The sequence below is a fragment of the Strigops habroptila genome, chromosome 15 (assembly GCF_004027225.2).
Source record: "Strigops habroptila isolate Jane chromosome 15, bStrHab1.2.pri, whole genome shotgun sequence".
NCBI lineage: Eukaryota > Metazoa > Chordata > Aves > Psittaciformes > Psittacidae > Strigops > Strigops habroptila.
In genome coordinates, this window is record NC_044291.2 from 4,196,179 (window position 1) to 4,217,541 (window position 21,363).

The 21,363-nt window shown below is 40.2% G+C and overlaps 1 protein-coding gene across 7 annotated transcripts in view; it reads left to right on the forward strand.

Annotated features, from left to right (window-relative positions):
- The first annotated feature begins 981 nt into the window (after positions 1 to 981).
- RALGPS1 (Ral GEF with PH domain and SH3 binding motif 1) overlaps positions 982 to 21,363 on the forward strand; it is a 78,947-nt gene continuing 58,565 nt past the window's right edge. For 2 of the 7 annotated variants that reach the window (XM_030506784.1, XM_030506790.1), the window contains exons 1-9: positions 990 to 1,156; positions 5,480 to 5,600; positions 10,731 to 10,824; positions 13,516 to 13,642; positions 15,455 to 15,562; positions 17,658 to 17,708; positions 20,232 to 20,315; positions 20,443 to 20,532; positions 20,870 to 20,962. In XM_030506784.1, the coding sequence (XP_030362644.1) occupies positions 13,586 to 13,642; positions 15,455 to 15,562; positions 17,658 to 17,708; positions 20,232 to 20,315; positions 20,443 to 20,532; positions 20,870 to 20,962 (483 nt within the window). In that variant the 5' untranslated portion in view covers positions 990 to 1,156; positions 5,480 to 5,600; positions 10,731 to 10,824; positions 13,516 to 13,585. Of the gene's footprint in view, positions 1,186 to 1,678; positions 1,749 to 5,479; positions 5,601 to 10,730; positions 10,825 to 13,515; positions 13,643 to 15,454; positions 15,563 to 17,657; positions 17,709 to 20,231; positions 20,316 to 20,442; positions 20,533 to 20,869; positions 20,963 to 21,363 lie in introns of those variants that run through there. The other 5 variants (XM_030506785.1, XM_030506791.1, XM_030506788.1 and 2 more) reach the window with 5 other exon arrangements.

Sequence of the window (21,363 nt, forward strand, 5' to 3'; positions counted from 1 at the left end):
CCATCCCACCCAGAGGGGGGGAAAAGGGGAATGTGAGTTACCGGCTGGGCTTAAACCACGACAGAGAAACAACTTCTGCATGTGTTCTGGACATCATACTCTCTCTCAAACGGCCTCTGAGTATGCTCACTAGGGTTTTGTTCTGTTGTGTGTATCACTGCAGTTCAATCTGATGGACTGGAAAGCAATCCTGCATGTAGCTAATACCACACAGGGCAAATGTTTTCCCTTCAGTGGTGCTCGCAGACCACCTACCCGCTGACCATTGCTTGTGGCGAAGCTGTCATTCAATGAAAGATGCACCCTGCTTTTGCCATGTAGCTTCCAGCACTGCCCTGCACCACTGCCGAGAGGTGAAGCGTTTAACATGTGGTAAATCATGCACTGGAGGAAATGTCCTCTCTTCCAAGCACGCTCAGGAAGCCGCAAAGCCCGGCCTGTTGCTGGGGGGGAACGCGCTGCTTCACTGCCGGGCGGCTCCCGCACCGCCGCTGGGCTGTGAACCCGAACCCGGGCTCGGTTCGGGGGTCGAGATGTTCTTCGATGTATCGGGGAAGAGGAGTTCCTACCCGCACCGCGGCAAAGGTCAGTGACCGGAGGCAACCGATTTACCGCCTCTGCGCATAAGACGGGCTGCGTCTCCTCAGGGACCGCCTGAACCCGCCGCCCGGTGCCAAGCTGCGGGCGGGACTGACCAGGGGCACGTCGTCCTGCAGGGACAACACCGGCCTTCCCGGAGCCCGGTCTGCGGCCCACGAGGCCCTCCCTGCCCCGCCGAGGGCCCGTCCTCTGCGGGCTCGTCCTGTGAGGGGCCGGGCCGGGCCCGCCGGCGGGAGGGCGGGGGCGCAGCCCAGCACGCGCAGCGCACCTGCAGGCGGTGGCGGCGGCTCCTGCGCAGTGCCAGCCCCGCAGCCGATTGGCTAGCGCTCCCGTGCGCAGCAGCGATTGGCTACCAGGCTTGTCACTCTAGTGCTCCCCTTTGCCGCCCCTCGGCCCCCCTCAGCGGGCTTGGGCCTCGTCCGCGGCGGCAGCAGCAGCGGGCGGGGGGCTCGGTCCGGCGGGCGGCCTGAGGTGGCCCACCCCCGGTCCGGTGCCGGCGGGGTCCCCGCGTCGAGAGGGTTTGTGGGTGACGTTGGGCGCAGCCTTCCCCGCGCAGGTGAGACGCGGACAAGCCCAGCGGGACAGGTGGGACCCTGCCCCCCCCCCACCCCTTCACCTCAGCGCGGGGCGGCTGCGCTCGCCCGGCTCCGCCCCGCCGCGCTACGGGCCCGTCCGCCGCAGCCCCCCCGCCCGCCCGTCGGTCGCTGTCTCCGCTTCGGGCGTGTGCTGCGGCCGAAGCTCTGCGGAGACGGGCCCGGCAGAAGCCCACCCTCCAAGGGCGCGCAGCTCGCGGGGCTCCCGGCGCTCTGGAGGGGCGGTGAACGCGGTTGCGGGGCGCAGCCCGTCTCTACCGGCGGCGGTGGCGCGGCCCGCGGGCAGGTGCGCGGGAGGAGGATCAGCGCCGCTCACCGCGGCCTCCGGCGCGGGGCCCCGCCTTGTGAACGCCGCTCGGGGCCGGGCCCCACCGGGCTGTGCCTGAGGGGAGGCGGCGGCGGCGAGTGCCTGCGCGGCCTTGCGGAGCGGCGGCCCCTCGGGAACGGCCGCTGGGCCCAAGGTGCGGTCCCTGCCCGCTCTGCGCGCTCCCCCCCGCGCCCGGCCTGCGCGAACCCTGCGCGCCTCGGCCGCCGAGGGGCTGCGCCCCCGCGCAGGTATTTCCCACAGGGGCTGCGGTGGTTCGTTCTGGGACACGCGGTGCTGAGCTGTCCGAGGCGCGGTGGGCAGCGGGAGGAGCCCTTCTAGAGGGTATGTGTGTTGTGCAGGGTAACGGGGGGAGCAGGTGGAAACCTGCTGGGTTTGGCCATATCCTCCACTGGACTTTCAGAATAAATCTGAAAACTGTTTGCATATCATGTGAATGATTCTATGCAGGTCCTGTTATAGAGCTTGGGTTGGTTGAGATCTGTTTTAAAATCGCTTCAAATAATTTTTGGGCTGGCTTCGGCATGTCAAAGGGTTTGCCACGCACTGGAGAAGGAACTGTTGCTGAACTTCTCGTTTGCAGAACCGCAGCATGCCTGTTGTCTATTGTTCTGTACCTAAAAATGGGAACATAGTCTCTTACATGTCTAACTGTTGAAAAAAAGCTTATAGAATCACAGGATGGTTTGGGTTGAAGGGACTTTAAAGCTCATCCATTTCCAACTCCCTGCCACGGGCAGGGACACCTTCCACTAGAGCAGGTTGCTCCAAGCCCCTGTGTCCAACCTGGCCTTGAACACTGCCAGGGATGGGGCAGCCACAGCTTCCCTGGGCACCCTGTGCCAGCGCCTCAGCACCCTCACAGGGAAGAACTTCTGCCTAAGGTCTCATCTCAGTCTCTCCTCTGTCAGGTTAAAGCCGTTCCTCCTTGTCCTGTCCCTACATGCCCTTGTAAAAAGTCCCTCTCCAGATTTCTGGTAGGCCTCCTGTTTAAAATTCAATTTAAAATTTAAAATTAAGTCTGGCTTGGTGCCTTTTACGATGTGGAAAGATATTCCTTGCCTTGAAGACATCGTAGTTGAATGTAGCAATCTGCCCTTTATGGCCAACAGATGCTTTTAAAGTCAGATTTGTTTTCATGTTGAACATTCATGCTACGCCTAATAGTAATTCTTCATGTGTGAGAAGGACAGGAAGTGTGAGTAATAAGGACAGAACTATGTGCACTTGTTTGCGGGTTTTCTGTGTGTTGCCTGTCCTGCATGATGTGAAGAAAAAAAAAAAAAAGGAAACTCCTATTATAACCAAGTTATTTTATTCGTTTTTCTGTTCATTTACCTTATTTTAGTAAAGGGACGACATCTAGAAATGAAGATGGGCCATAGTTCTGAGCTTTGCTTTTTTTTCCATGTGAACTTTATATTATGAACTCTCAGTGCAGTGTTACAGGAAAAAAAGGATTAATTCTATAAATAAATAGCAAGGAAGTAGTGGACAGAATCAGGAAGATTTTAAGTTCTAAAGCGTTTGGTGAAAATGATACTTGATTATAATGCACATTTTCATATCCTCATTTTAAAAACGAAGATAAAAGTTCTGAATTTATCTTATCTCATCTTCAAGTGATAGAAGATGAATAAGTGAAAGATTTAGGTGCAGGGTTTGTGCCAATTAGTGTTTTCAGATTTTAAATGTTGAATAAAAAATTCTGCAACTGGTATGTGAATGTAGATTCCACTTTTGTCCTTTGCCAAAGGAAAAAAGACTGCTTAAATAACATAGTTAAATTATGCTGCTTTAAATGATTTTCTGTTTTGACTGCATCTGTTGATTTCATAAGCAGTCTGAAATAGATATTCAGAAGTATCACATCTCTGAAGTACAAGATTTTTTAAATAAGAAAAGAGATTAGTTTAAAAAGTACGTATTTTCTCATGTTTGGATCTGGAAACAGTTTCCTGTTTTGCATAAATTTCTCCAAAATAAATATTTAGATACCCTCTTACAGAACATGTTGAACCAAAGAAGTTGAAGAAGATGGAAGGTTAATGGAAGTTATAATAGTTCCTTTAGCAAGTAATATGAAACATAAGGATTTTGCACTATTTTATAGTTACCTAAGATGTGGTTTGGAATTACCTCATTTTTATAGGTTGTTTTTTTTTCTTTCCTCCCTGATTCCTGTCATTCCTTCATATCTAGAATCATAATCATAGAATGGTTTGGGTTGGAAAGGACCTTAATTTCATCTAGTTCCAACCCCCTGCCATGGACACCTCGCACTAGACTATGTTGCCCATATGTTGTCCTAAATATTTTCCTTAGCTCAAAGCTTTTCATCAGCTATAGCAGAAAACTGGATTATTGTAAAAAGTTATTTTTACTGGGTTTGTTTTGTGAAACACATGCTTCAACTTGAATGAATGTTGTCTCTTTAAAAGTTGTTCAGTTAATTTGTGGCAAGGTGCAGAGGTTGTGTTTAATACAGGATTCCAAATACTGATGCCTTTTTTTTCCAACAAGAGGCTCTTTTCTTCCCTGTTTGTTAATGTTTTCATGGACTTCTATTTGCTGACATCAGGAGCTGAGGGTGTGTATCTGTTTCTGATAAATGCTTTCTGTCTGCCTCATAGATGTCTGTCTTCAATACCAAATGACTCTTAACTGCATGGGGGGAGGTGGAGAAACAGGAAGAATGAATGCTGCCTAATTGAAAAGTTTGGATACACTGGACATTGCCAGCACAGAGTTTTTGCAAATGCAATTTTTTTTTCAGATGTATCAAATTTTTACTTGGAAAGGTAGTTTTTAAAGCCATTGAGAGTAAAAGAAGTAGTCAGAACGGAGCACACTCACAGAGACACACAAAACAAAAACTGAATTGGGAACAAGTCTGACTGACAAAGCTGAGATGGGATGTGAACGAACGTGATGTGTGTAATTTTGCTTGAAATACTGAAGTGGATGCTAACACATGTGTAACTTGTCATTTGAATTCTTTTATGAACTAGGATCCTTTGCTTATGCAGGGAGTGCCTGCTGTGTGCATACTCAGAGCTTGGATGAGTTTTGAGTGGATGGGTGCTACTTTTCTGGCAAAAGATTGCTTTCTCTGATGCCAGTGGGAATTAAACGTATTTAAAGACTAGAAGATACACATTTTTGTAAGTGGAGGTTCCTTAACAGTAGAAGGAGAATAGAGGCTGCAGTAGAGGCACAGTAGTAACACCATGTGTTCCTCAGTGATTTTTAACTTTATCGAAGCAACCTGGGCTTTAACGGGATTTTCATGTCAGCTTCCACATGAAAATATCTATCTTTGATATTCTTTTGTTCTCATTTGATATATACTTTTCTTAAACATTGGCTGTTGTAAAAGTTGGTATAAGGCAAAAGAGGAGAAAAGGGAAGTGCTCTGTCTAAACATCACCACTCAAGTTATCTAAACAGTATTTTCTCAGGTTTGTGGCTGATCATGTTTGGTGGAAGAGCTGTGGCTTAATTTGCTGATACAGAAAAAGAGGAATGATTGTATTTGGTTTTGTGTCCATTCTGCTTTGTTTAGTTAAGTCTTGAGGAAAATGAAGTGAGAATGAGTAGCATTTACCATTCATAAAGCACCTTGAAAGAAGTTATTAAAACCAATAAGCAAACCCATAGTGGCTTGGATATTGTGTTGAGTGGCAGAGTGAGGAAGAGTTACAGGTACATATTTGGAGAATATTTAGTTATGAAATTCCTAGAATGTTGCTCTTCCCTCTGTGATGTATTCTTTAGTTTTGAGTTTGGGAATTTATCACATACCAGTGGAACTAGAATGGGGAACTATCCATCAAAGCTGGGAGGGAGAGCTAAGAACAAAAATAGCAGAGTGCATATTTCGGGTAAAGAATGCACAGTTTGAGAAGAACCAAGTTATATGATAAGGGTCACCACAATCCTGTTTCCTATTAATTTACAGGGATGTCATGCTTTTAAACAGGAGAGAAACCTGCTGAATAGCCAGAACTAGACTCAACAACCAACTGATGGAGGTGTGCAGCAAAATGGGTTGAGTGAGTGCAGAACCACCTTATTCCACTGTAAGTACGCAACTGTAATTGAAGTAGCAGGTATTCCCCTATTTTCACTTGTTTGATACCACAGATTACAGAAGTATCTGTCAGTTCTCTTCTGTTCAGAGAATCTAGAGTCCCATTAGAGTCATGATAGTATTATACTGCAGTGCAGCAGATAGCCATTTCTTTTGCTGTGACTGTTTTATTGAGATTCCCCTGAAGTATAACTCTGCTAAGCATGTGCCTTGTCCTTCTAACCTGTGCAGTCAGCAGGCTTGCTTGAAGGGTAATGGCTTGTAAGGCAGGACTTATGCTGGAGAGGAGGTTCTTAACTTGTGGGTTTGTTTCGTTTCTTTGGGGTTATTTTATTATTTGTTCGTTCCTAAGGACAATTATTGTTTTGTTACTGCTGTTAACCTAGAGATATTTTTCACTTTGTTCCCTCTGACATTATGCAGCAGTGCTTTCTCCCTTTTCCCCTCATTTTATATATTAATGTTTCAGTTTCTTAGAATTTGCTTCCTTCATCAAGGATATTCAAAATAGGCTTCATCAAGTGCTCAAAAGTCCATCACTCAGCAATTTTCTAGCTACTGACCTAAAGGATTCAGACCTGAAGAACTGGTTGGTTCTGGATAGCAACCATTATTTTGTTGGATTAAATGAATAATCATCAAAGCTTTTGCTTTGGTTTCCCAATTTCTGGACTATTGTAAATCAACCTCTGCCACCACAGTGCTCAGTATTAGTTCAATGAAAAAATGGGAAGGGGAGGAAAAGGGAGTTTGTTTCATCCATTTGTTTTCAATTAAGGCATTCTTTACTGTTGTCTTGCCTTTTTTTTTTTTTTCTCCTCATTACTAGAGGAAAAAAAAATTCCATTCTTTTTTGAAGAGATGCTGTAAAATAGGCTCTCAGAGTAATTGCATAAACCCCTAAGCCCTAGAAAGCACTTTTTTTCCCATTTTCATTTCTTAATCTGTCAAAGATGAGTACCTGTTCTTAGATATGAATACACATTAAAACAAAGGATTTAAGACATTTTGAGAACAGGACTGTAGTAAGTTAAGAGTCGCTGCCACCTAGTGGAACGCTGGAACCTTTGAAGTGTTCAAAACTTGATTAAATGAGATTTGGAGAGGAGAGTCCACAGGTTTTTATGGCTGACACAGAATGAGAGATTCCAAGTGGCAGCAAAGGATATTAGATTTCTTATTTTGGAGTAGCTTCTAGTCATTGTTTTTCATTTAAGAAATGCGACGGGGTTTTTTATTCCCTCATTTGTAGTACAGCAGGTGGAACACTCCTCCTGGCTTCTAATATTTGAATACAAACCCAGCTTATTATTAACAGAACACTCAAACCACAAAGACCGTTAAGTTTTCGTGGCAAATATTGCAAATACTGGTCCTTACTAGTTCCCATATATTGTTTCTGTACTGTTTCAAAATACGTTAATGCTGCTTTGTGTGTCAGGCAAGGTGGCTTCTAGTCTTGAGACTGGTATTAAATATGAAGCTTCAACTAGTTTTGCTGAGTAATGTAAATCAGGATGCCATGTGTGAGGAGAAATTGCTGCTTTACTTGAGCTTTGTTGGTTTCACAAGGAGAATGGAACTCAGGGTTTGCAGAAGTGGAAAATATATTCCAGATTCATAATTTACCATAATGCAGCTTTAACCTAACCTGGGGAGGAGTATCTGCAACACTGTGGTATGGGAGCATCACATCTGTCCAGCTGAAGTAGAGCTTTACTCACCTTGCGCTTTCCCAGAAAATCCATGTTTGAATGACAAATTAACAGACACCTCACTGGTTCCCACTTGTCTTGTGGATGTTTACTGCAGAGTTTGGGCTTTGTCAGCGGTGGTCGAAATTGCCAAGTATAGTTGTGTACTATTCTTAGTAGTTTCTAGTGCTCAAGAAAGGGATTTTCAGCATTAAAGCTTTTGTTGTTATGTGTTCTATATTAATAGAACATGAAAACAAGAGAGGACTCTGGTGATAATCACTGGTGTCTTCAATACTGTATGTCATAAAACTTCCTTGAATTCTCATTCAGTCAGGGCAGAGGGGAAGAGGTTATTTTGCATTTTTATTTAGATAAATTCATCCTTAATATAAAGATTTCCAGATGAGGGTGAAACTTCACAGTCTATACAAAGTTCTTCAAATGGTTTCTAATTGTTAGAAACCTGCACTGTATTTGTTATCTTGTTTCACTATCCAGACTGTGATCTTTCTGCTGTCTTCACTTAGTAAATGGCACTTTGCTATGTTTCTTTTCCTTTCGCAAGTCGTGTTGATTGTCTCATAACTTCTTGATGCAATAAATTATGGTAGAGGTAGCGGAATAGGGAGATGAGGAGAGAACGCTTAGTAGTTAACTTGTAAACATAATAAACAGTCATTAGGGTGAACTCAGTTGTCGGTGGATATAATAAAGATATGGGGCATAATCAGGATAAAAGTAGATCCCATTCAAACCTGCACTGTCAGCCTCCTGCTCTTCCATGGTTTTAGCAACTAAGGATCCTGTGAGATATTTAATAATTTTGAAATCAATTTTGACAGTTTAGGAGCACTACGAAGAGCCTTTTCATTATGAGATTGTGCACTCAGGCCTGTATGACCTTGAATCTGCTTTTTCATGAGTTAGATATGATTCATTGGCAGCTCTTGGGAGATGCTGCAAGAATCAGTTTTTCAGCCTGTTTATTCAGGAGGGATTCGTATTATTGAAGAATATTTATTTTGGTGATTTCAGTTTGTGAACAGTTAAATCAGTGGAGTTAACACATAGTTAATCCACAGCCCCTTAATAATATTTGTCGTGGTTTTGGTTAAAATCCTATTTCGGTCCATTGAAGATTGACAGGTCTAGTGATCCTGAGTCTGGGACACACTTACTGTGTTAGTTCTGCTCAACTTCTGTCTTTGTGCTGGTAGTATAACAGTGACTGATCTAAGTTGCTGCACTGAACTTTGGAGTGCTGTTTCCCTTCAAAAGGTGTATTGTCATTGGATCTTGTCACACCCCAATATAGGGCTTTATATAGAAAATCATAAATTATTTCCATTACATTTTCATTATTATTCGTTATCTATAGCAAGAAGTTTCTCAGAAAGGAATGTGCATGAAACTATTAAAACTGTTCATGGCCTATTTTATCTATAGGTGGTACTGTTGCCTAAAGCATAATGGAATATATTAGCCAATTTCTGGTGAAATGGATACTGAAAATATGCAAGACAGTTTTTGTTCAGAATGATCTTTAGTTGTGTAAATGTAGTGGCTTTTTAATCATCTACAGCCTAATTGCTTTTTTCTTACTAAACTGTTGGCAATTACTATTTAAATCTAGGCTTTTGAAAACTTCAGTGTTTTCATGTTGTACAAAATGGCCACCAAGGTCTAATGTTGAACTACTTCAAAAGGACTTTTGAAATGAAAAGAGCCTTTTCATAGAAAGCATTGTGACTATTTAGACAACTCAACTGTCCAGTCTCACATGTGCGCTCGTGCATGCAGTGTGTGTCATGAAAGGGCTCAGAATGGCAGATGAACATTGCTATTTTCTGAAGGAAATGGGCTTCACACGGATCTTTTCTGCCTTTGCTATAGGAGATGTGGTCTTTTTGCTCCACTTTGCAGAAATCATATGTAAGGGGATGAGAAATGAGATTTGAGAGGTGATACTTAAGCGGGCAGGGGCACTCAGGAAAGTGGAGGTATGATGCAGTGTTTGAATGTACTAAGCTTTTGTGAGGGCATGCTGTCAGGAATAAAATGGTTTTATCCTAGTGTTGCTCAGTGCTGCTGAGGTTTGTGCATCAACCTTTCTCTAAGTTAGCAAGTATCCACATAGCACTTACCAGCTGCTGCTTTGAAAGATTTAAAGAAATTCTCTTCTAGAAATCCTTCCAGACTGGCTTGCTCTGTCACTGCAATGACAGAACAGCTGTCTGACAGACAGCTGATGTCTCAGACTCAGAAGGATTTTGAAAATTTGCTTTTTCTTCTGTTTTTAATATTAAAATGATGATATTAAACCAGATAAACTTAGTGGAATATGGAGAACGAGCAATGCATAGTTTTGGATACCTTGCTGCTAATTGCCTTTTTATTCAGCAATAACACAAATAAATGGGACTTCTCCCCCCTTATGAGCCTCTGGGCTGAAGCTGGATGTGATGTAGATACAAGTTTCACATCAGCGGCTGAAAGCAAGCACAGGGGGGCATAAGTGTAGCCACGTTATTCTTTCATCCTGTTTTCATAATATGGTCCCATTTTCCTCTTCCAAGATGTTAACTGTGCTAACATATTCTCATCTGTACTCTACGCCCACAGCATCTGAATATGGACTTTGTCCATGGTTCCTCAAGAAAAGAAATGTTTTAATGGTAAACATCTGGAGAAATAGTTTTGGAATGAAGAAAGAGGAACATGAGTGTAATGATGAAGAACAATTCAGAATTGAATATGGAGCTCTATATGGTCTATTGTAAATGTGTCCTTAGGTTGTGGCAATTGTCAATGAAGTGGAATAGTGTATTGTTGATCTTGCTGGAGGTAGAAAGCAAGATTCTTTCAGTATTCCTTATTCCCTTATCCTAGTTGCTGACAGCTAATCATTCTGATGTTAGATACCACATCCTGGAAGGCATGTCCTCTGAGGAGCAGTACCAGGTCCGATCAAAAGCCTGTCTAGCTGAGTATTTTTTCCTCCTCCAAGAAGATCAGTAAGAACGCTGTTTATCAGGGGGTGCTTATATTGTTATTCTCATGTTTGCTGAGAGCGGTGTGAACAGTTTCTTCCCCAGGTTGCTCTGGTAACTTTCAGGTACTAGGGCACAGGGACTTCCTTGGCCAGAGGCGATGTCTGTGCTCAAGAGCCTTTTAGTGACTTTCTTGTGAGTTGGATAACTAGAAAGGAGAATGAACTTATGGTAATTGTAACTGGATTACATGCATGTTACTAACAGAAATGTAAAACTGCTTTTCTGCTTTTAAAGAATTTTTGCCATAATTTTAAAGAAATTTTGCCATAAATGCCCAAAACTGACAAATGCTGGTAAAACAATGGCTACAGGAATTACTTTTGTGCTCAGTTTTGATGGTGGTGGTTTTTGTTTCGTTTTACTTTGCAGTTGTTCTTGCACCATCTTCACTCTCGCTTCAGTGAGAACTACATGTCTAAATGGGTTTGTTAAGCTGGCAAAGAAGAACAGACAACCTCTGGTGGTATGTATGTTTGCATCCTGATTTATCCATTTTGTTTCTGGCAATCTGTGAATGAGATCTACTGCAATGTACCTGTGAACCCTCCCTACAAACAGATAAGGAGTTTTCTTTGTTTTGATTATTTTTTTTTTCAGCACTGTTTGTATAAGGAATGATTTTAATGATTAACCTGAGCAAGTTGAAAGAGCAAGTTGCAAAAGCAATGAGAAGAAATCATGTCATTTTTTTACCTTTACAAATCATTTTGCTTTTTACCTTTAATTGCCAACATGTAAGTATGGGGGAGTAGCTTTGGTATTATTTTTAGTATCTTTCTGCCTGAAGTCTGATAGCCTTTTGTTACAGTATGCTTAGTAGTAGCTCCAGTGTAACTTCATTTGCAGAATAATACCTTCTATGATAGCAAGTGTGAAAATACTTCAAACGACTGATTTCAGTAGAATGAAACCTACTTGGATTTAACTTAAAAGCGTAATTGCTCCCTGTGACTTTCCTCAAGGTGGTAAAACAAGCAAGTTCTCTTCATAGGAGATGTGAATCTTGGAGAAGCCATGCACACAGGATAAAGTGGTGCATATTTAATGCTTGTGTTATATTTGAAACATTTTTTGGGGGAAAAAAAAATCCATTTTGGTCCATTTTAGAATGAAAGTATCTAACCTTGCAGCTTTTTGTATGTACTGGGTGTTGAAAAGCAGAAGTATGTTAGTGCTTTTTCATTCAGAGATTAAAGCACTTTTGTTGCTCTGGTTTATCGAATGTTAAAACTTGGAGTAAAACTGAGCTTGGGCAGGATACAAGATCACATATGGGATTTTTCTTTCCCCTTTCAGAGCATTTTTGAGCCCCCGCACTCTGGAAAGCCGAGTCAGAAAGGCGGAGAAGGAGGAGACGAGAATATTTTTGTGGCCTTGATGTAAATGCCACGTTTTAAAGAAATTACATCATGAAAATTACTTTCCACTTCAGTATCTCTAAGGGCTATTAACAGGAGCAACTCCAGACCTTAGAAATACTATGCAGTCTGTTAGTACTCAAAATATGAGTTAATCTTATCAAGACACAAGATAAAGGAAATTGCTTCTTGACAAGTTTAACTGAGGAGATTCTGGCATTATTTGAAACACAGTTACAGATCTGTTTCATGTATGCCCATGAGATTGTGGGGAGAGTTGTTTTGTCATGTAAGGCCTTACAGAGGTGACAGGTAGGGTGAAGACCTCATCTTTATCGAGGGGGTAAAATCAGAGGTTATTTTTATTCTCAGCTGCTTGCTTTCCTAGCATTTTCCTGTTTGTGTGATCAGAGAGAGGGTTGTGGGAAAGGGTGAGGATGCAAAGGGAGATGCAAAGGGAGATGTGGCAGAATCCCAAGTTGCTTATTTGAGGAGCTGCAGATTTTGCTGGAAGAGTACCCAGGAGTCTGTGGCAGTGGTTGCCTCAGGGTTCATCCGTGTGTGCTGTGGGGAATGATGCAACAACCATATATGCTGTTTGTTTTCTCAATTTAAAATGAATTAGAGCTTGAGCTGACTTGGTAGTTCTGTAAGCAGTTGTTGGGTTTTGTGCGTGCAAGCTTATACACATGCAGAGACACAGAGTGTATCTGTGTCATTGGAAGTATCTGTTGTCATTGGATAAGTGATTTTATTTTAAAATGTGTAATTCTTTTATGAGTACCATTGCTATCTGAGTTGAATCATGTCATTTGTTCTCATGTTAGTTGTGCCTATTTATGTACAAGTTCTGTTTTTCCTGAATGAGATGCAACATAGATTTGTGAATATATATCCACCTATGTCCATACTGTGTATATCCTTTAGTGTCTAATAACATATATCCAAGAAGGTGAAATCTGATTTCCCAGTAGCAAAGAGATGAATATTTAGAAATACTTAATACTTCCCTTTGTTCAATACTCAGGAATATACTGTCTCAGAATTGTGTTTTATTTCAAGATTGATTGGTTCTTTCAGATATGAGTATTACTGTTGTGATCAACAGTAGTTTTATATTAAACACTTTATATTTCTGTGTGTTCATTAAATAATTAGAGATTGTCAAACAGATTATTTGATCCAAGTAGATAGAGGCAGCTTCTTCGTGGTATCACATACTCAGATTTTTTTGCAGTCCAGTCTTTTGGTTTCTGGAGGAAGCTTAAGGTACATCACATACATGAAGCCAATTTGGACTTGCCTCTGTCAGCTTAATCCAGTTTGGAAAAGTCTCACTTCGGTCAGTGCTGTTGCTGGATTAGCAGAGATCCTTGAGATTCATCCTTCCAGCTAAGAAGGATGACGTTGGCCAGTTCTCTTCTCTGGAAAACTGTTCCTTGGGGTCTGACATAAAATGCTTTTTCAGGCACACCTGTCTGTATAGATATTAGTTGAAGCTTAGCAGCTGCAAATAGGATTTGCACAGTAAGAAGGTACACTGGGACTCAGATCACCAGTTTTGAGACTAATTCAAGTGATGAGCAGGGAAAATTGAGGGAAAGCACCTGTATTTTCAGTAAGTTAATCGTTCTACTCTTTCACAGTTGGTACCTGAAACATAAAAGAGACACTAGCTCCGAAGATTGTCTTGTGTCTGAAGTTCTTTTCTCTGAGAAAGGACAGTGGAATCTCTCGTATTGTTAGGTGGTTTTAAATTTTATTTATTTATCCTCATAAATACATTTGCTTTGCAGGAATTCTGTCTTCATCATGTTGTCTCACCAGTGCGGGCTGAGCTGAAACTTCCTGCATCTTGGGGAGAGCATGTATAAAAGGAATGAGCTCATGGCCAATGTGATGGTCACCTCCGCCACTCCAGAGGTACGGTTCCTTACTTGGTGTTGTCCTTCTGTATCAAAAAGAACATCTTGATTTGTTTCAGCTTTCACAGAAGCCCCTTCCATTATTAGTCCTGTCAGTCCTTTTTCTTAGAAAGGAGTAATTTTTGACACCACTCCATGGTTCTCAGTGTTCACAACCAATTTGTTTTATTGTTGTTGATGATGATTACTCATTTAGATTAGTCTGAAATGGCATTTTTGACCTGTTACTCTATAACCTACAGCAGCCTTTTATTATTAGTAAGTTAGGAGCAATGTAACATACCATCTAAACAGAGCCAGTCAGAAATATTCCAGTTGGTTTGGTTTTTGAAGACCAGGCAGCTCTGTTGTGCTGCTTCCAAGAGCTATCTAGTTTGATGTTGAGCTGCTGTGCGCAGCTGACAGCAAACTGAAGACTGTTTGAAGTTAGATTCCCTACTGAATTTTGCTGGTTTCTTTCATGTAATATTATGATGAAATATTATCAATCGGCTACAGTAAAGCTTGCCCAGTAAAGCACATGCTTTAAATGTATGATTTGAAGTTTTTTTTGCTTTTTCAAAACAGATAACATTTTGTTGAAATTCTTCCCTGCTTGAAAACTTGAAAAATTCTTCTATTTCATCTCTTCAGACAGCTGAAGAGCTGCGTGAAGCAAGTTTTTCCATCATAGTTATGCCTTTTGCACACACAACTTAATCCTGTCAAAGCAGGATTGTCCTGATTTTCATGAAACAAATCAGCTGCTTCAGTAGTGAGCTGATCTTTAAAAATCTTATAACAAACTAAAAAATGCATAATACAGCTGTGCCCTGCAGAGGATTATTTTCTCAAGCGTAATATAAATGCCCTCAGACTAACAGAAACAGGTTTTCATTCTCTCAAGATGGGGGACAGGTTGAATCTAGTTCCCCTTTATTCTCGTCTTGGGTTTGCCAAGTACAAATGACAGGCTTCCTAATCAGTAGTTCCCCAGATACTTTGTAGGGAAAGAAAAATAATCAGATCTCATTTACCGCCTAATAGTTCTTTGCTACCAAGTCAGTTTTAAGTGAGAATTACAAGTCGCAATCAGTTAGGATACCAAAACATCTTGATTTGAAACCAGTGTTCTTCTAGCAAACAAATAACCTCAGCGAGGTGTGAGGGCTTAAGACTATACATGCATAAGTTTTTATTCAGTATGTAGTTTTAAGATAAAAAAGAGAAAACTAATGCTATTATTATTATTAAATCACATTATCCTTGAAGAAAGGAAAATGAACCTCAAGTGCCCGCATTGGAGCCCAAGGAGAAAAGCTTCAAAAGGAAAGCAAGGCACTAATTTTTAAGGCAGGACACACACAGTACTATTCTAAAGTACCCTGGAGCTAAGATTGGGTTAAATTTCAGGATGTGACAGGTTCTGCTCTTTTTATTATGTTATGGATAGAGCAGCATGATTCGGATCTACCCACTCTTTACCTTGCCTATTTAATTTTACGATTTCTATTCAGTATGAATCTTCAAGATCTCAACGTGTTTCCTTTAGTGTGACAGCTCTTTTATCTAGTTTATGATTTTAAAAACAGCTTTCTAAAGCTGAAAATTTACTGGAGCTAAAATTGAATGCCACTGTGGTTTTTGCAGCAGAAAGTGAGTTGGAAACATTGATGAACCATGGAAACTAAATTTTATAACTCAGTGCCTGAAGCTTTTTGAAGTTCTTACATTTTCTTGTCATTTCTTAATATTTTTACACTTATTTGTTTTCTGAATTTGACATGAAATTCATCATTCTGCAGATAAGCCAAATGCTCTCTCTTTGTAGGGTAGTAGCAGCTCAGATTCTCTGGAAGGGCGGAGTTCAGACTATGCCAATAAAAGCTACGATGCAGTTGTGTTTGATGTGTTGAAAGTAACTCCTGAGGAGTTTGCAGTAAGTAGAAATGGTTTTTGCATTTAAGCTTGTATAATATTCAGGGCTTGCAGGATATTAAAAAATAGATAAAACTGTTTCTTAAAATACAAATCTTTTAAATGAACTTCTGCTGTTCTTGGAAACAAATTTCTGATTATGTGAACTTCAACAAAATGAACATGTATTGGGATTTGATCATTCAGTACTGGCCTGACCAGCCATATTTGTTGTTCTGTATAAAGCCATTTGATTTTTTTCTAGTGTTTTAGAAGACCCTAGCATAGGTTTAAAGATGTTAGTTATCCACAGTCTGGTTCCTTTTTCACATGTATATATATATGTGTATATAATTGAAACCACAAACACTCATCTTTTGTGCTGAGACATCAGTTTCTCAGAAAAATCAGTTTCTTAAAAGCAGGAAAGAAGCTTGTAGAGAGGAAACAATTTGCATTCCTTAATAACAAGGTTTCAGCAGTAGACTGAGGGCTGAACTGCACAAATGGCAGAAGTCCCGTATGCTTCTTGTGCTTGACCTCTTGTTTTTAAGTTATATGTTAATTTGTTTGGTAGCATGAAGGAGTGAGGATGAAAGCTACTGAAATTTCAATGTTTTCATTAATATTCTGGGCATCAAAGTGATGTTTCCGTTATTTGGTGTAAGTTCGTATAATACCTGTTCACAAAAAAGTGATGTTGACTTTAATATGGTCACACAAACTTTTAACACCAATGTTTTCCCTGTGTCACGTTAAAACCATTTAATTGGTTTACCCTGATTCTCTTTTTTGTTGACAGCTCAAGTGATGTTTACTGCTTCTGTTCCATACAGAGCAGCAGATCACTTCTTTTTTCAGTAAATAATAGCAGCCAGTAAATTACACATATCATTTCTTGTTACTAAAGACTGTAGTAGTCTGAGTGCTTCACATAACTTGAAGCAGTTCACTTGGGGAGATGGAAAATAACCACTGGTCTGGGTTTACTGTAGTTAGTACAGTTTGGTCACTGGAGACCAGGGCAAAGAGCTATCGAAGATGAGATCTCTATATTGAATATAAATATTTAGAGAAAGGAATGGAGCCAAGTTAAGGTCATTTCCGAATTTAGTGTGTTGTGTTCCTTTATAAAATTTAGAAGGAGCAAAGGAGAAATTCCCTGGTAGTGATCACGTATACAACAGGGACACCAGTGGCTTGACATTGCTACTGAATTTTACTTTCGCCTTTTTGGTGATTTCAATTGAATCTTACTAAAATTACATTTAAGTAGATAGTTATAATTCTTAATTGGTGGGATCAAAGGAGCAGTTTGAGAGGAGATTAGCAAGTTTTTGCTATTTTGGGGTTAGCTTAACAAAATGGCCAACAGAGAAACTTCGCTGGGGAAAGATCCAAAAAGTGTTTTTTGACGGTTTCTTTTACACATGTAAATCATGTAAATTACAAAGTTAAAAGCTCTGTAGGTTTATACACTCACAGTGTAACCTATTGGTTAAACATAATTTACCTAACTTCCAAATACATAATATCATTCGATCACTGAAGCAATTCAAGTATTTAATCACTCAGATGCTAAAAATGTTCTATAAATGCTGTTTTTCAAAATCATTGGCTTTGAAACAGCATTAAAATGTCTCATCAGGACATGCTCATCAGTGACTGAGAATCTGTGTATGACCCCTTTAAAGCATATTCCAGTCATAACTAATTAACACATTATAATGCTTTGTCTTCCAGCCCAGTGAACGTAAAATGTATGATGCTTGCTTGTGAGAGGAAATAATTCTTCCTGCCATTAGTGTTTGGGCCCTTAATTAAATAACAGAAAGACTTTCAAACATAAGTTTGACCTCTGAGACTGCTGCAGGTACTGATAACCCTCACTGAGTTACAGCCGGTAAATGTAAGAGAATATAATGACATGTAGCCACTCAGGATGGTGAAGTTCCTGCTTGTGATGTGTCAGCCTGGACAGGGGAAGCCAAATTCAGGTCTGGTCAGTTGTGGTCTGTGGAGAAAATGTGCCTGTATGGTTTGTAGTTACTAAAAGACAGAGGTAAATACATGATTATTAGCTCTTCATATTATTTAAAGTTTTATCTTTATTGCAGAGCCAGATTACATTGATGGATATGCCAGTATTTAAAGCTATACAACCTGAGGTAGGTTTTGCATTTGCTTTAACTGTTATAACTACCTGTGCCATAAAATTTCATAGCAAAACCAAATACTGATTTGCTGTTCTTCTTTTCATTTGTCATTGCTTCATTTTGCTTTCTGGGACTGAAATTTCCTGAAGTGCTACTCTGGTTGGCAGGTAGATGTAATTTAGTGAGAAATAGTCAGAAAAAACCTAATGTCGTATTTTCAGCTTCTGCTAGAATACAGGTCTGTGAATAAGTAGCAGTTGCTATAAACTATTAGTTTTTAGTTGTATTTTCTGCCTTTCATCTTACTGCAATTAGCAACATAATTTAATTGTTTGTTTGCCAGAAATAAACATCTGTTTCTATCGTGAAATTCTGCCAACTGTAAGACTAGGTTTTAAAGCAAGATACAGTCTGTGTTTTTGTCATCTACCTGCCTCTTGTTATTAGGTAAACTATTAAACTAAGAAGGTTAAATTTTCCCTTCAGATCAAATTTTAATTTATACTCTGTAAGTGTCTGCATTTGTTTGAGGCCTTGTAGCCTTTTAAATTAAGTTGGTGTATTCATTCTTCTGTGTCCATAAGTGTGGATACCCTTTGATAAACTACCCCACTGAGACCTGCAGGGTTTCACATAGGTAACTACTGGCTGTTGCGTTGTTCATGGGCAGATGGTTGTCTGCCATTTTACACCAGAACTCTACCTTGTCAGTCTTCCTCGTCCTGTATTGCATGGAAGAAGCTCATTAGTCAGCAACCATTGGGCTGGCTGCTTTAGGGAGTTAACCTAGTGCTGAATTTTGTGTCTGGGGGAAGAACATTATCTTGTTTTTTCTTCAGGATTTAGTCTTTAACATGAGCTTATGCATGGATGGAAAGACTTAAGATTTTGGAGTTCTGGTTGCCAAGCCTTGTCTCACACAAACATTCTTTAAACCTAGCACTTACTGAGGCGCTTTTCTGCTTCTTGGTTGAGCTGTTACTAAAAAACACATCTGCATGTTCCTTTCCAAGAGTTTGGTAAGATTAACAGCTCTGTTCTCCAGCAGAAATAACTATGCTTACATTTCTAATGTAACTTTTAGGGTTTGTTCTCTTTTCTTTTGTTCTTTCAAAGTTCTGTAAACTGCAAACTCCACAAATTTTGGGGCTTTCTTGCACGCTTGATTAGAAAGCTGCTTATGGCTGTGTGCATTGAGGAATTGCCTGCATCCTTCCATACAAAAAGACGAAGTGTAATTCTAGAACACAGTACGTTTTAGCAATATTAGAAAAAATCCAGCAGGGGCATGTTGGATCACTTACTCTTATCAATCTTCCTGTTCAGGCCAAATTTTAAACCTAGTCAAATGATTTTACCATGCACAGGATTTTCCGTTGTTGCTCACTAGCCCTTTGGCAACTGCTTAATATCCTTAGGTTATTGACCTCTTCCATTTTCCTGATAAATGTAGATTTTGCTGTCCCTAGTAGAGTGACTGAGATTTTTCCACATCAGCATGTGATTACCAGGCTCTTAAGACCAGATCACGTGCAGAATGTGTGTCTTGACAGATGTGAATTGGCATTTTTATCTGCAGAAGGCTTAAATGCTGGAACATTGGGATACAAAATACGTTTGGAACGGGAAATGCTTTTCCTGGTGCTCACATGGGAACATGCAGACCTCCACATCTCAAGAGTGTGCTCTGTTTATCAGAATGTACAAAGTGCTTTTCAGCGGCAGAATTCTCCTTGGCTGTCTCTCTGCCTTTTCATGTGAAGGCATCTAAAGTTAATAGCGTACATTTGGAAAGTTGAACATTTTGATTGAAACTGAAATTTGTGGGTCTGAAAACAGAAGAGTAACTTAGAACTGGTGTTATGGAGAACTCGTTTCCAGTACGAATGTATCTGCCACTTGTCAAATCTGAACATAAAGACTGTATAGATAGGTGGTAACTTGAATCTGTAGTTAAAAAGAGCCAGGCTGTCTAAATATAGTTGGAACTGCCTGAAATAACTGTTGGAAAATGGACATTTTCTTTCTGGCTGTAGTGTCTGCATGTAAGTTTTACTAATTGTAATAATGAAGATGACATTCGGGAACAATAGCTAGTTACTACCTCTGGTTGCACTGCTGAATTTTGTACTCTTTACTACTAATTTTGCTTATTTATATGTTTAGCTTCAGTTTTGAACCAGGTAAGGTTATATACTAGCAAAGTTTTTACTCCTGTGTCTGCTGAGTTGCTCGTATGAGGGAACCCTGGACTGAAATAATCGATGCAGAATGAAACTTCAAACCCATCAATTGTGGCTGATTGCTGAGGCTTTCTGTGTCTGAATATTTATGTGTCTTTTTCTAGTATCAGGGAACACACAAATCACATCATTTATGTACATCAGGAAAACACAAAAGTGTTTGCTTAGACTAGTCATCAAATTGGTTTTAGTAATCATCGGATAGCAGCTTCTGTTGTGTATCAGTTTTTACACTTTAAAATGTTTTTAAACATGATGGATTTGTAAAGCAATTTTTAAATGTGTTTCCTAGGAACTAGCAAGCTGTGGATGGAATAAGAAAGAAAAACATATCCTCGCTCCAAATATTGTTGCCTTTACTAGGAGGTTTAACCAGGTAAATGACTTGATTGCTGTGATGAACAGGTACTGTTTGACAGTTGTCTTTGAGTATAAAGTGAAATAGAGCTACTCCTATGAATTAAAACTGAAGAATATTTTTGTTGCATGTGTTTACTTTATAGGTCAGTTTTTGGGTTGTACGAGAAATATTAACAGCACAGACCTTAAAAATAAGGGCAGAAATACTGAGCCATTTTGTGAAGATAGCTAAAGTAAGTGCAAATTTCCTGTACTATCATTGAAAATCTTACTTCCTTTTTGTTTGTTTCTGCACTGCTCCTGTGAACTTTTGTTGGAGTACAGAGGCTAAAGTTCTTCTTTTAGCGTATCAGCTATGTTTTACCACATGAATAAGATACAGGTATATGACATCTGCTGGTTTTACTTGTAAAATAAAACTACCCAGTTCAGTGTAATTGATCTCGTACCTTTGCTTAGTGTTTTCTGCAATCATCGAGTAAAACTTTGTATTTTATTAATGCAACTTTGAGATTAATTAGTTCTGCTTCCCTTTTCGATGTGCTAAAAGCTATTATTCCCTTTCTTCAGAAGCTTCTGGAACTGAATAACCTTCATTCTCTCATGTCTGTGGTGTCAGCACTGCAAAGTGCACCCATCTTCAGACTGACCAAAACCTGGGCTGTAAGTTATTCCTTAACCATTGTCTTTTCTGTCTTGTTTGAATTCTGAGGGTTTCTGAATTCTTCTGAATTGTCAGATTGCATTTCCTGAAGATTCTTTATAGTCTTGGTTTTGTGCTATGAAAATATACCAATATTTCCTATCTGTTCTAGAAGCCACTGCTTATATACTTGAGAGGACTTTACTTGATAAGTAGTCTTAGAAGACCCTCATACAGAGTGTGTATCAGTATCTCATTATCCAAATCATTGCGTGTGTCATTAATACATTGCCAGAAAGGAAGAATAAAGACCTGTTACAAATACAGAAGCATTAATGATGATGAATTTAATCCTAACTTGACTGTGCTTTCATTTACTGTGGGTGATTCAACAAATTTTATTATTTGTTGTTTTCTTTGT